Raw genomic sequence first — 14,286 nt, 5'->3', positions numbered from 1 at the left:
CGGCGGCAGCCCCCGGGTCCTAATCTCACCTTGGCTGGAGCTCAGGCTGCGCCGCTCTCCAAGAAATGCCGTTTCGTATGAAGTGCCTTGCTAAGGGCACAGCAATAGCAATTTAATATTTTGTTGACATCACGTCCTAATTTGGACAGTGCGGAAATCGGGAATTCTGGCTTATTTAGGTGCCTCTTCCAATTGTTGTTTTGTGACCTTGGGCACCGTTAATCTTCTCCTTGGCTGGAGCTCAGGCTGCGCCGCTCTCCAAGAAATGCCGTTTCGTATGAAGTGCCTTGCTAAGGGCACAGCAATAGCAATTTAATATTTTGTTGACATCACGTCCTAATTTGGACAGTGCGGAAATCGGGAATTCTGGCTTATTTAGGTGCCTCTTCCAATTGTTGTTTTGTGACCTTGGGCACCGTTAATCTTCTCATCTGTAAAAGGGGGATAAGGGTATAAATTCCCTCATTTGAAAAAAAAAAACACCCACCACGTTCAGAAAATTTTTTTGGGAAAGAAACATGTGCATCGGCGTTAAATATCATTGCAGTGGACTAGGAAAAATTGCTGTCATAGGGATGTTTGTTTCTCCTGTGAGGCCTAAAAAAAAAATTACACAACTACGGATGACTAGGTTGCAGTTAAGAAAATGCTCAAATCCTTCAAAGAATCGCGACAGTTTGGCTATCCTGTTGCTTGAATGTTGCCCTAATGCCTTACTGTGTTTATCTTACTCTGCTACTGTGATTTCTGTGCAATTGTAAAGTTTGGAGGATTGGCATTGTCTTTGTCCATTTATATAGCTCTCTATTTTAATAGCTCATTGCTTATGATTATGACAAGCAGTGGTTGGTACAAGTTTTGAAAGCAGACATTTTTAAAATACTCAATATATTCTACAAACTCTGAAACCGTAAGAAATGGGTCAAATCTAGAGAAATATAACTTTTATATCCTGCCATATAGAAACAAGTACTCTGCATCTGAAAATTGTGGTAACTTAGAAAAGCAAGTCAAAAAGGGGGGGAGGTGGAACTTGCAGGGGTGAAGGTACGTTAACTGCATACGTCTGGCGGGTAAAAACAATGTCGCTAGCTAATATATGTGGTATGTTTGGCAGTGTACACAGTATGAGAGGTGTTTTTTCTTTCTTACTTGCTTCATGTTGCAGCGCACAGCTGGCATTCCAAAATAATTTGTTAGCTAAAGCTGCTTTTTAACAGGCAATGAAATATTGGTTATCCGTAATGGAGATCATATGCCTGGTGAAAAATCCATGTTTCTAGCTGAAGTCATGTGGTTGTCTAGTGGCAGAGAACATGATTCTTTCTCCCTGCAGTGTTTGCATAAAAGATTGAAGAATATTGTGAGAAAGATGGTGGTAATGCTTGTGCAAAAATCCTCACTAGCTACCATTGGGATTTTGGGTGGAGGTTAAGACAGCAGTTAAAATCTGAAAAATCTCAGATGATTTGAGAAACTCCTACTTTAGCATTTGACTACTGCTCAGGTAAATCGGTTTATATTACAGTATAAAGTGCAAGTATAATAAGCATTTTTTTATTTGTCACTTTTATCTTTATGCATCCAGCCCACACCAGTGAAGTTGCACAGGAAGTAATAGCTCTCTATATTGGTGCTACTGCCATGCTGCATTTTGCACAAGAATTCCTCCTCAGTTTTTGACCTTTTCTTTTTCTCTCTCAGTAGCCAACGTGGATTTACTTTTAGGGCTTGCTGCAAATGTCATGCCTGAGCCAGTAACTAGCGGAGAATTATATGCCTGGAAGATCCAGCCAATGGCGTGGGTTTCTTTTTCCAGGGAAAATGACTGTCAAGAACTGAAACTTTTTGTAGAGGCCCATTTGGTTTGCCTACCATTATCTGGTAAAACAGAGGCATTCAAAATCTATGCTTTTTGTGCTAATGAAATTAAAAAAAAAAAAAAAAAAATCTACTCAGTTGTTCAGAATGTACAGTAGGACATAAGTGCCTTAAAATAACTTTCAAAATTATTTCAGAAGTCAAGATTTTTTTTGAAGTACACATGCCTTCTGATAGCCCTTAGTGAATTTGTAGGTTACCTCAATGTAGCTTTCCAGCTTGGTTTTATGCTTTGAAAAGGAAGATTTGATTATTTTTGCCTGTTGCCAGTCCCTCTCTATTTTTTTTTAATGCAGCTACAAGAGTGTTGAATACATTCCAGAGTAGAGGGGAAGGACCTTCTTTCCTTCTTTCTTTCAATCAGTTCTTTGGAATACGGAGCCAATTACTCTGTTGTTGTTATCATAGTTCTTTCATATTCTTTCCTGTTCTCCCTCATACCTCAAAATATGTCTTCTGGAATTTGGCCCTAGCTTTGCTTTCTTAGAATGGCAAGGTCTATGGGATGGGATTTTGAAAGGTGAGACACTATTATAAGTAAAGGAGTGTGGACAACTTAAAGAAAATAAAATTTGGTAATTTAGTGTACCTGCATCTTTTGAAGTTACCCTCCAGAGGAAGATATGAAAAAAATGTATTCCCAGATATTCCAAATAGTACAAAAGGTGGACACGGGGCAAGGGAGGGTGGGGGAGGATCAGAGTAAGCATTTGTTTTGTTGCTCAGTCCGTGAGGTCAAATAGATATGAGTCACGAAGGCATTGCAGTCACTGTGTTTTCATGATTTTTGCATTGCATATATAATTCTCTTAAGAATGAGTTTTGGGGTGTAAACTAATTAAAATTATTTCCAAGGCTTTCCTTATGGTAGAGGATTTTGCAATTACAAGTGAGTTGGAATTTTGCAGCTTAAAAGAAAATGCTTTCACAACTCTAGACTTTCACTTACAAATGGTGACTTCTCATTATACTGCTTGTTACTGCTTCTTAATTATTGATTCTTCTCATAATACTGCTTCTTGCTACTTTTCAAATATTATTATGTTTTCCTTAAAGGAAGCTAAGCTTTTGATGGTTACGGAGTGATTTTAGAAATTTTGTCACAGAGTTTAAGTGGGGACAAAGGTTCCTACTTGGGGACAAGCACTGGACTACTTGGAAGAATGATTTGTATTTTTGTCCCACTCATCAGTTTTGCTGGACTCAAATATTTTAATTTTGTTATTTTAATACAAAATCTCTTGTCTTGAAAGGGTTTATGCAGAAGCAGAGTTCAAGCTAAGGATCTTGGCTGTCTTGGGTGATAAAGACTTCTTTGGAAGAGCAACTTATCCTAAGGAGTGACCTACTAGATCAAGACCGTAGTCCATTAAGTAACAGTTTAATACTGTGTTGAGCAAAACTTGATACTGATAATACAGGTCTTGATCCTCATGCAGTTTTTGCCCTAATCAAACACAGAAGAGATGTGTCTTTCAGTATACTCAGACAGTAATTTGTGACTGTTTTGAATTGGAAAAGTTTAAAAAAAAAGACCGAACAAACCAAAACCCCAAAACAACTGCATCTGTTGCTGATCAGCCATCAGATAATACTGTCTTCAGTCCACACTGTTCCTCATCTTCGCTACTTTGGGACTGGGGAGAACAGGTGGCGAATGTAGAGATAAGCAAGAAAGGTCTGGACTTCTGTGGTTCAAAATCAATATTTGTATTTGTTTGGGGTGGGAAGGTCAGTATTAGATCAGAAGATAATGCTTTCCTCCGTGTATTGTTGATCTGTCCTTTCACGTTTCTGAATTGATGTGCACCATAACTCATTTAAAGTCCACTAAAATAATATATTCATAAAATGTGAAAACCTTAGATTACAGATTGAAGAGTTTCTAGTTGCTGCTACTACACTGTGACTAAAGTAGCAGTCAGGGATCCTGCCACCTATTATGCAAGTTACAAAGGAGTCATATGAGACAGATGTATGTAGAGCCTTATTTTTCTTTGTGTCTTCCAGTTGTGCCCCTTGCGTTGTGCTTATTGTACCTAGACTGAGCTTCAGATTGGTTGTTTTCTTAAGGTGCATTGTGAAATGCCTAATAAATATCTACCCTGGTGTTCACTCAGAACAGCTCACTGTACCAGTATTGTAGTTTAACCCTGCAGGCAGCTGAACACCACGCAACTGCTCACTCACTCCCCGCCTCCCTCAATGGGATGGGGGAGAGAATTGGAAAGAAAAAAAATAGGTAAAAACTGCGGGTTGAGATAAAGACAGTTTAATAAAACAGAAGGGAGGGAAAAAAAATAGAATATACAGAATGTACAGAACAAGTGATGCGCAATGCAATTGCTCACCACCCACTGACTGATGCCCAGCCTGTCACAAGCAGCAGTCACTTTCCCCGGCCAACTCCCCCCAAGCACGATGTCATATAGTATGGAATAGCCCTTTGGTCAGTTTGGGTCAGCTGTCCTGGCTGTGCTCCCTCCCAGCTTCTTGTGCGCCTGGCAGAGCATGGGAAGCTGAAAATGTCCTTGACTAGTGTAAGCACTACTTAGCAACAACTACAACATCAGTGTGTTATCAACATTCTTCTCATACTAAATCCGAAACACAGCACTGTGCCAGCTACTAGAAAGAAAACTAACTCTATCCCAGACGAAAACAGGATGCCTGTCTTTGTCAGCCTTGGTTAGCCTTTATAGACAAAAAGCCATAAAGCTCTGAAATAGCTCCTTAATCTCAGGAATAAGATTTTGCCGTTATAATAGGTGAAGATGTTAGCTCACTACTCTGTAGTGGTCAAAGAAAAGCATATGGAAAAAATAGGTAAGCAGATAAAATATAATTGTGCATCTCTGTCCTAACTGCTTTGTGTGACTTTCAAAAAGGGCATTACAGAACTGGAAAAGGTACATATAAGTGAAATGGGGAATAATTAGGGGTAGTTAAAAATTACTTCTATAAAAAGAATGACGAGTTTTTGAACTCTGAAAAGAGTTAAGAGGTCTATGAAATCTTGAACATCATGGAGAAAGTGAGTGCAAAATGATTCTTTGTTCTTTCTTTCCAAACAAAAGCTATCAGACCTCAAATTCAGCTTTTAAGAGTGGAGATCAGAACAAACAGCAGGTGGTATACTTCATATGAGCCTAAACCATGAGGTAATGCAGAAAAGAGAAAGCTAAATTCTGAAAGTAGAGCAACTCGGCGATACATCTAAAAAGTGTCACATGTCTCCTTTTGCCAATTCATGCTTTCCTGTAGTTCCTAAGTTGCTTGGCTGTGAGAGTAAGTATTTTCTTGACTCAGTGCTTCTTTTTAAGAATGTCAGGTTTTCCGTACATATGTTTAAACTTTGAAAGCGAACAGGTAAGCCAATTTTTCAGTCACTTGATTCCTGAAACAAGAATTTAATGAGATTTTTTAAAATGTTTTTTGGAGGACAAATTCTAGATTCTAGATAATCTGCCTCCCAACCAGATAAAATCATAAGGTGTCAGAATGCATCTGGAGTATGTTGAGATTTAGGGAAGTTGTTGTCTCTGTTTCCAAGTCATAAGAGGAGGTGATGTGAATTTCTAGCATTTCTTAGGTTGGCAGGGATACATGCCACACCTGCAAACATTCATTCCTAGCACTTCCACCACAAACTGGAAGTGGCAAGACACACCTCAGAAGATGCACTTGTATTTTTTTTTTTTTAATAGGATAGCAGCAGTTTTGGCTTCCTGTGCTACAGTGTTTAATAGTTGTCTGTTAAACTACTAGTCTGTTGGAGAGAATCTGTAAGACTTTGGAAGAATTTTTAGATAATCGTGGGTGAAAGTACTTAATGATCCCTGGATGTTTGCCATTGAGAAGTAGTTTGTCAATATTTGTTTTGTTTCGGTCTTGATAAAGGAAATGCACCTTAAAAAATATTTTGACCAATGTTTTAAATTCTTCTGTTTTTAGGAACCGATATTGCTGCCGGAGAGGAGGTTGCAATTAAGTTGGAATGTGTGAAAACCAAACATCCTCAGCTCCACATCGAGAGTAAAATCTACAAAATGATGCAGGGTGGAGGCAAGCAAATTATTTTCCTTCTGCAGAGATTTAACAGGTTTTCTGTCTTTGATGTATCTGCCACTTGAAAGTATTTAATATTTAATGGTTAAGATCTATCCTGAGACATAAGGAGAAGGTGGAGGAGGTGGCAGGGTACATGAAGAGCAGTAGTACCTCAGCTGTCCTGCAATGTAGAGCAGCAGTTGCAAATCCATGGCTACCAAACGTTATGATATCCACTGAGATCCTCCAGTGTTTCTCATGGTCCCAGAATATTAAAATGTGAAAACCTTGAACAATGTGGAACAAAGTTTGGTCCCATCTGGCAGTACACTGATTGACTTTTGTTTCTCATGGTTCAGTGAAAGATGCTAGCCACTGTTCTGGAGTGTTTAACCTGACTTGCTTATTATAGTAGCACAATTCTAAACTCAGTAAATTCAGCTTCATTTTTGTTGTATATGTTAGTATTCTTTCTTCTGAGTTAAAAATATTTCCTTACTGTGGGAATTCTAAGACAAACTGGCAATAGTGTTAGAGGAGTTAAGCAATGTCGTAGCTACTGTGTGGTACTCTGCTAGGATAACTCACTCACATATTTTGGAATTCTGCAACGGTAAGATGCAGTTCTGGGACGTAAACTTGGTGTAGTTAAGTTTTGCTTTTGTTTCATAGCCCCTTGATTCTTCCTAAATGAGGCTATACTTCATATAAAGACTACATTCCACATTGTATCTCAAATGCAAAATACAGTAATCCTACATCTAGAAATGGATGATAATGTGTATTTGCATTTAATTACTTTTTAATTCCTGCCTCATTCAGTTGCCACCTGTGTGTAACCTGAAGAGCCTTCATAGAGTAAAATGCTTCCTTTATGGGCTTACTAAGGCCATGATGGTGGGTTCCTTCTGAGGATGGATGCTGCGGAGGCAGGTGACAGAAGGTTAAGTTTCCATCCAGATAAGGGCTTCTCTGTGAAGGGAGTTCAGGAAAAAAGTAATGCATATCAAATAAAGGTAAAGAGTTTAAAATGGGTGAATTATACCATTTCACTTCCAAAATGCATAAAATTAGCTCACAGTAAAGGCATTTGAAATTCTGAATAAGGCTACCTACATACAGGTTTAATTCAAAATATTTGAGCGCTTTTACAGTTCTGTTTGAAATAACTTTCCAGTGTTTCTCCATAAAGCAGGGCTAATTTTAGCGCTCTCAAGCTGAATGTATAACATGTCTCATAAACAATGCTACTTTGATAGAGAGTCACCAAACAGCAAGTGCAGGGGAACTGGAGGAAAGACAAGAGTATGAAGGAAGGGTGAAAATTCATTGCAAATTGAAATGAATGAGAGAGGCTTTTACAGTGATCTTGTAGGCTTTGAAACAAAGAAGTTAATTCCTGAGGTCTTCTTCAGTAATAATATTTAGTGGTTTGTCAGTGTCTTTATTTTCAGACTTCCAATTTGCTCCTTATTGCCATCTTGGAGACTACATAAGTATTAATACTTGTAAAATGCATAAGGTTCAAATCCAGCAAAAACGCTAAATACTTTCAAATTACAGGCTAAGCACAAAGACTGGGAGGTTTCTGGGGAAGAGGAAAAAGGCTGGGTTTTAGACCTTGGTTGCTATAATTTTATATTTGTTCTGCTGTGAAGTTATCAAACTTTCTATTTCGGAATGGCTGAAGGTAGCATAAAATATTAAGCTTCACTGTAAATACAAGCATTCACAGTAATGACCCTCTTAGAATTCATCTTAAGAGCCTTGAAGATTTGTGTGTATGAACTGTATAAATCAAATTGTTATACTGAATAAATGGTTTCCTTTTTTTCTAGTGGGCATTCCCACAATTAAGTGGTGTGGAGCTGAAGGAGACTACAATGTAATGGTGATGGAGCTGTTGGGACCGAGTCTTGAAGATCTCTTCAATTTTTGTTCAAGGAAATTTAGTCTCAAGACAGTCCTGTTACTTGCTGACCAAATGGTAGGAAACTGCTTTGTTGATCTTGATAGTGCAGTATGTTGGGATATTAAAATTTCTTGAGAGATCATAACCAACTACTTTTTATTTCTGTAATTTAGAGGTGAATAGGCTGTATCGTTAGAGAAAAGACTCAAAAAGAGTTTTGTTTCTGTAAATATGAAGTGTCCTTTCAGAAGTGATTACAAAGTCTTAATGTGATTTTTAAAAACTGGACCTGTGCTGTTTGCAAACCAGGTGTTGCACTGCTCAAAGACAAATTCCCCCCCGGAAAGTTTTTGGAAACAAATGTGAAATAGACACGGGAAAGAGATGGAGAGAAGGTTCACCTATTGCCTTCTAAATCATGTTCTCTTTAATGCCCTTGCATTTCACAATAAAAAGTTTCTTTACCTCTTTTATCATTAAGACAGGGTTGCTAGTGTTTTTATAAGAAAAAAGGTGTATGCCCAGTCTCTTGATGATGATTTTTATTTCCCCTCTATATTTAGATTAGTCGAATTGAATACATTCACTCTAAGAACTTCATCCACCGAGACGTGAAGCCAGATAACTTCTTAATGGGCCTGGGGAAGAAAGGCAATCTTGTCTACATAATAGACTTTGGATTAGCAAAGAAATACCGAGATGCTCGAACTCACCAACATATTCCGTATCGTGAAAATAAAAACTTAACAGGAACTGCCCGTTATGCATCCATCAACACTCATCTTGGAATTGGTGAGCTGGGGAAAGCAATAAATAGAAACTTTAAAAGTGTTAATGCACATAATTTTAGTGCAAGTAGGTGTTGCTTTATGGAGGTATAGAAGACAGTCCCTATTTCTGGCACTAACAGTGCAGCATGTTTGGCCTTGTGTCTCTTGACTGAGTGGGATTTACTCAGTTTGTAATTCTCAGGAATTAGTGCATTTTTTAATAACTGCAAGGGTGATAGGCTTTTTTTGTACTGAATGAGTTTATCATGGGCAGAGTAGCTCAGCTATCTCTTGTTTTTCTAAGGGTTTTATAACAGTCTGTTGCACAGTCTTTTGTTTTTCCAGTAGAAAATGAAACCTAATGAGTCCACTTTTTTATGCTGTTGTAGAGCAATCTCGCAGAGATGACTTGGAATCCTTGGGCTATGTACTGATGTATTTTAACCTGGGCTCCCTCCCCTGGCAGGGACTGAAAGCAGCAACAAAGAGGCAGAAATATGAACGTATCAGTGAAAAGAAAATGTCTACACCCATTGAGGTTTTGTGTAAAGGATATCCTTGTAAGTTCCTCTTTTGTGGCACTAGGCCTACATGTTCATGTTTTAGTGGTATTTCTTTTTTCTTTACACTGAATTCTGCTAGTCTTTTTTTCCTTCCCTCCCTCCCTCCCTCTTCCTCTCACCACCCCCATGGTTGGGCATGTGTATGATAAAGATACTGTGCTTTCAAGATTGGGGTCTTTGTGATTGTAGACCATTTCTAAATATCCCTTGTCTTAACTATTAGTAAGCAGTCATTTCAGTGCCCTTGAGTCGAGGGGTAGCTTGGTACATCTGATTTGTGCTGTATTATGTATACATGCGTCTATGCTGGCTGGATAACTCTTAACAGAAAAATAGCTTTTTGAGAAACTACCCATTTCTTCATATGTGTGGATACTGTTTTTTGGATGAATCGGATTGTGTAGTCAGATGCACCTCTTACCTACTGCAGTTGTTTCACTTGCGAATTGTCATTCCATGTTCATCTGCTGGCTGGCAGCTGGCTAAACGTGACCCCGCAGTGTGCCCCGGTGGCCAAGGCGGCCAACAGCATCCTGGCTTGTATCAGAAATAGCATGGGCAGCAGGACTAAGGAAGCGATAGTCCCCCTGTACTCGGCACTGATGAGGCCATACCTCAAACACTGTGTTCAGTTTTGGGCCCCTCACTACAAGAAAGACATTGAGGTGCTGGAGTGTGTCACCAGCAATGAAGCTGGTGAAATGTCTGGAGAACAGGTCTTGTGAGGGAACTGGGGTTGTTTCACGTGGAGGAGAGGAGACTGAAGGGAAACCTTATCGCTCTACAATTGCCTGAAAGGAGATTGTAGTGAGGTGGGTGTTGGTCGCTTCTCCCAAGTAACTAGCAATAGGACGAGAGGAAATGGCCTCAAGTTGCTTCAGGGAAGGTTCTGATTAGATATTACGAAAAATTTCTTCACTGGAAGAGTGGTCAAACATTGGAACAGGCTGCCCAGAGAGATGGTGGAGTCCCCATGCCTGGAGGTGTTCAGAAAACATGTAGACGTGGCACTTGGAGATATGGTGGTGTTGGATTGACGGTTGGACTTGATCTTAGAGATCTTTTCCAACCTTAATGATTCTATGATTCTGGGATCTAGTTTGGCCTGTTGATGGTCAGCATCTGTGAGAGGCATAAGAAACCCTCCTAGCATCATGCCTCAACGCTCTTCAGTTTCTCAATTTGGTATTTACACTATAGTAATAACTAGGCATTTGTGAGCCCTGCAAAATGATACTTAAATCTTTTTCAAAACTTCTTAACATTAGCCACCATCAGAGAATATCATTGATCTTTCATTAAGAGTTCTGTCTCTGTTATTCCAACACTTTTGGCTTCGGCAGCTAAGTACAGTGATGAGAACTACAGTTTTTGTTAGGGTTGTATGAAAACTTACTGTATTTGATCTGTTTCAAATGTTGCTTCATACATGTTTCTTTACATTCATTAACTATGTTTTTTCTCTGGGGTTAACAGGCAGGGAAGACTAACCAAATTTCTTGTGCCATTCGTTAGAATTTCTTTCTTAACTTGTATTATTTCATCTGGAAAGACTTGAACTGAAAAGCTGGTATTTTGATACAGATACTATCTCTGGTGCATTGGATTCACAACAATAAGTTTTTTGGTTGGTTTTTTTTTCTGTGTGATTAATATTTTGTGTGCCATATGAAAACAGGTGGTCAAAATCTAAAATTGTAGCATGACTTACATGAGAAATTTATATGGCTCCTGCAACTTCTGCATGTTTTGTGAGCTGGCAGACATGAATCTTTATGTGACTTAACAACAAAGAGATGCTATTCCTTGTCCTGCAAGAAATTATGTTTAAATATATTCAAAGCAAAGAAAGGCAAAAAAAATCTGTTATCTTTGCTCAACTGTAGTTTTAAACCTGTCCTCCCCCACCCCTTCAACTGTTGGTTAAAGAACTCTATTATTAGGTCCTCTCTGCTCTTGACAAGTGAGGTATTTGCCTACTCTGTGATAGACAAATAATTTGCTTTTCAGGGTTGACTTGATAGATAGCTGGAGTGTTGCCTTCAGTAGATTTCTAGTATTAGGTCATTATTCTTTTCCATATGTTTAGGAGATTCCCTATTTGTTGGGTTTGGGGTGGTTGGGGTTTTTTTGTTTCAGAATTATAAAAAACAAATGTGAAGCTGGAGGAAAAAAAACCAGGCTTTCTTTTATTACAGCTGAATTTGCCACATATTTGAATTTCTGCCGTTCTTTGCGTTTTGATGACAAACCGGACTATTCCTATCTAAGGCAATTATTCAGAAACCTTTTCCATCGACAAGGGTTCTCGTATGACTATGTGTTCGACTGGAACATGCTGAAATTTGTGAGTAGCTGACATAGCTTTCTAAGCCTTTTTTTTTTTTTTTTTTTGTAATGGTATTTTTTTACTACATTGTCAGTTTTGAGTATCTTAACTGACACTGTGAGATTGTCTTGCCTTTTTCCTCCTGGAAGCTCTATTGTCTAGGAAAAAAAGTCTGTAAATGAGGAAAGGCAGGAGATAGAGGAGCCATGAGATGGGGGTTGAATGACAACTAAGTTGAAGTTACAGGGTTTTAAATGTGTAAGGCTTCTGAGATACTTCCTTCAGGGCAGTCACCAAGCTAGTTTGCGGAATTATTATTATTTTCCTCCACCTTGATCTTCAGCACATGTCATTTGCAACTGTTGAGGAGCTGTCCAGCTGCCATAACACTGTGTGGGTACATTAGCATTTTGAAGACTGTCCCAGCAGTTGTATGAGCAAAATTTTACCAAAATAATTAATGCCGTAGCAAACTTCGATTCACGGGTTGTCCAGTTCTTTTATTTTCAGTATTTTTATGCAAATATTTAGTTGTAAGCTCAATAATCCCCCAAGTTGTTCACTAGTCTTGAACCGTAGGGTGCAAGCAGAGCAGCTGAAGATGCTGAACGTGAACGGCGAGAACGAGAGGAAAGATTGAGACATACACGAAATTCAGCTGTACGTGGGTTACCCTCCACTGCTTCTGGCAGGCTGAGAGGAACGCAAGATGTAGCTCCTCCTACTCCTCTTACCCCAACTTCACATGCTGGTAAGTAAGCAAATGACTTGGATAGATGCACCTTGTACATCACCATACTTTGCAGTTTGTTCCTGATCATTGGAAATTCAAAATTAGAATTAGGGTACCTGAGTGGTATTTGTCTCTGGCCAGGGATTGGGTTTTTTGTTTGTTTTTTCCTCCCCCTTGCTTTTCAGTAGACTGAAGAAAATTGTATTTACTCATTACCTGGAAATTCCTACTTAGATTTCTGTGAATGTAAAACAAAGGCCTTGATTTCTCTTGTTTGACTCTCTGGAATTTTTATATGCAAACAGCATGAGTGTAATTTTTCCAGTGACCATGTTATAATCCCATTTCTTGTTATGAAAATCTAATGCAGTTTTTCTCACAGCCAACACCTCTCCTCGGCCAGTATCTGGTATGGAACGAGAAAGGAAAGTGAGCATGAGATTGCATCGTGGTGCCCCAGTCAATATCTCGTCATCTGACTTAACAGGCCGACAAGATACCTCTCGCATGTCAACTTCTCAGGTAAAAAGCCTTCTGTGTAATGGAAGAATGAGGGTGATTTGATAGTTAATTTGCTAAAAGAACATACCAGCCTAATTGAGGTGATTTCGTACTGATTTTGCAGATGATGTTGACTCGTATAAATATTTGACGTTTTACCTGAATATTTGTGATGTGGCTGCAGACTACTGTAAAGAAAAAAAATTTTTTTTTTTTTTTGCCTTGGCAACCGTAAGCGTGAAATACTCAAAGTAATAGAGAGTCATTGTTTTATGAGATGATGCAAAATCCTAGAGATACAGCATTTTTATCTACAATTACAGTGTTTAGCTCCTTTGCTCATTTAATTTCTTACATCTGTTATCAATGAGGAAGTTAGAAGCAGTTGTGAGTCGTGTTTCCGAATCAACAGAGCAGATAATATTGGTGCAGAATAGACAAGAAATAGTTGATGAAGAACAGAAAAGTGCAAAAGTGAAGAAACATAGTGCAGTACTGTAATTCAGAGCAGGTAAGAAGCCACGTACATGGATGATGGAAAGGTCACAGAAGGTTCATTTGAAGAGGATGGCCGGAGGATGAATGATACAATGTTTCATAGCCGTATTCAGCACTGAAATCATCCTCGTTGGTCACGGTGACTTAGCGAAGAGATTTTGGGAATGCTTCTTTTTAAGACTGGCGGTGTTTAAATACATTTTTAACTCTTCATGCTATAGCTGAAACATTCCTTTTTCAGGGTATTCACACAGGCTTGTCCTAAGTAGTGTGTGGCCTGGCTTTGTATAGCTTATTTTCAGTCTCACCTGTGGAATGGGCAATCACCTGTACTGTAGGAATACTGCAACATTACTGGGAGAGCAGTCTTATGAGGACTGGTACAGTTGCCTAGGGATTTTTCCATCACGCCTCAATGCTGCGCTGGAGTTCTAACTGCATAATTTTTGCTGTGGACTCGTTTGATGCCTTGTTGACAGAGCATATTGATAAAAATTAACTCAATTCCTTTTGACTTCTTCGTTTAATTCGCAGAATTAATTATTTTGGATAGTATGTGTTCTTATATATAAAATCTTCCTGCTAGAGGGAGCGCTCTTTTAGATGGAGGCCAGGTGGGTATCTCTAGTGAAGACTGAGGGTGAACTGGACTGGAGAAAAAATTCTGCTGTAGTAAGAGTGAAGTGGGATTTTTTGGGTTGGTTTTCAGCTGAATGAATTGTGTCACCATGTAGCTGCACAAATATTTGTGCTTGAACAAGGGATGAACAGATCAGGAGCAGAAATTACTGGATGAGAATAGGAGACAAGTGAGGTTTTCTGTGTTGGTTTTGGTGGTGATTTTTGCCAGCTTAAATTGTTCAGTGAACTACAATTCTTGCCACCAGAAATTCTCACTTGAAATATTCTGTGGCTGAAGTTTGTAAGCAGTGTGAAAACAAAGAGGACAGAACTGCGTGTAGTTATGGATCTTGTAAATATGCATAAATACCCAATAGAAGGATGTAAAGAAGGTCCAGCCAGACTCTTCTCGGTCATATTCAGTGAAT

The 14,286-nt window shown here is 38.8% G+C and overlaps 1 protein-coding gene across 12 annotated transcripts in view; it reads left to right on the top strand.

Annotated features, from left to right (window-relative positions):
* Positions 1-5,838: 5,838 nt before the first annotated feature.
* CSNK1D (casein kinase 1 delta) overlaps positions 5,839-14,286 on the top strand; it is a 29,530-nt gene continuing 21,082 nt past the window's right edge. For 9 of the 12 annotated variants that reach the window (XR_004842719.1, XR_004842720.1, XM_035899930.1 and 6 more), the window contains exons 1-7: positions 5,841-5,946; positions 7,770-7,918; positions 8,407-8,635; positions 9,003-9,173; positions 11,375-11,523; positions 12,085-12,256; positions 12,621-12,760. Coding sequence is in view for 10 of the 12 variants with exons in the window: in XM_035899930.1 (XP_035755823.1) it covers positions 5,931-5,946; positions 7,770-7,918; positions 8,407-8,635; positions 9,003-9,173; positions 11,375-11,523; positions 12,085-12,256; positions 12,621-12,760 (1,026 nt within the window). In the remaining 2 variants the exon portion in view is untranslated. Of the gene's footprint in view, positions 5,984-7,769; positions 7,919-8,406; positions 8,636-9,002; positions 9,174-11,374; positions 11,524-12,084; positions 12,257-12,620; positions 12,761-14,286 lie in introns of all 12 variants that reach the window. The other 3 variants (XM_009644258.2, XM_035899991.1, XM_035899972.1) reach the window with 2 other exon arrangements.

This window comes from Egretta garzetta, unplaced genomic scaffold (genome assembly GCF_000687185.1).
Source record: "Egretta garzetta isolate BGI_Z169 unplaced genomic scaffold, ASM68718v1 scaffold381, whole genome shotgun sequence".
NCBI classification, from domain to species: domain Eukaryota; kingdom Metazoa; phylum Chordata; class Aves; order Pelecaniformes; family Ardeidae; genus Egretta; species Egretta garzetta.
This window is presented reverse-complemented; position numbering and strand designations above follow the sequence as displayed.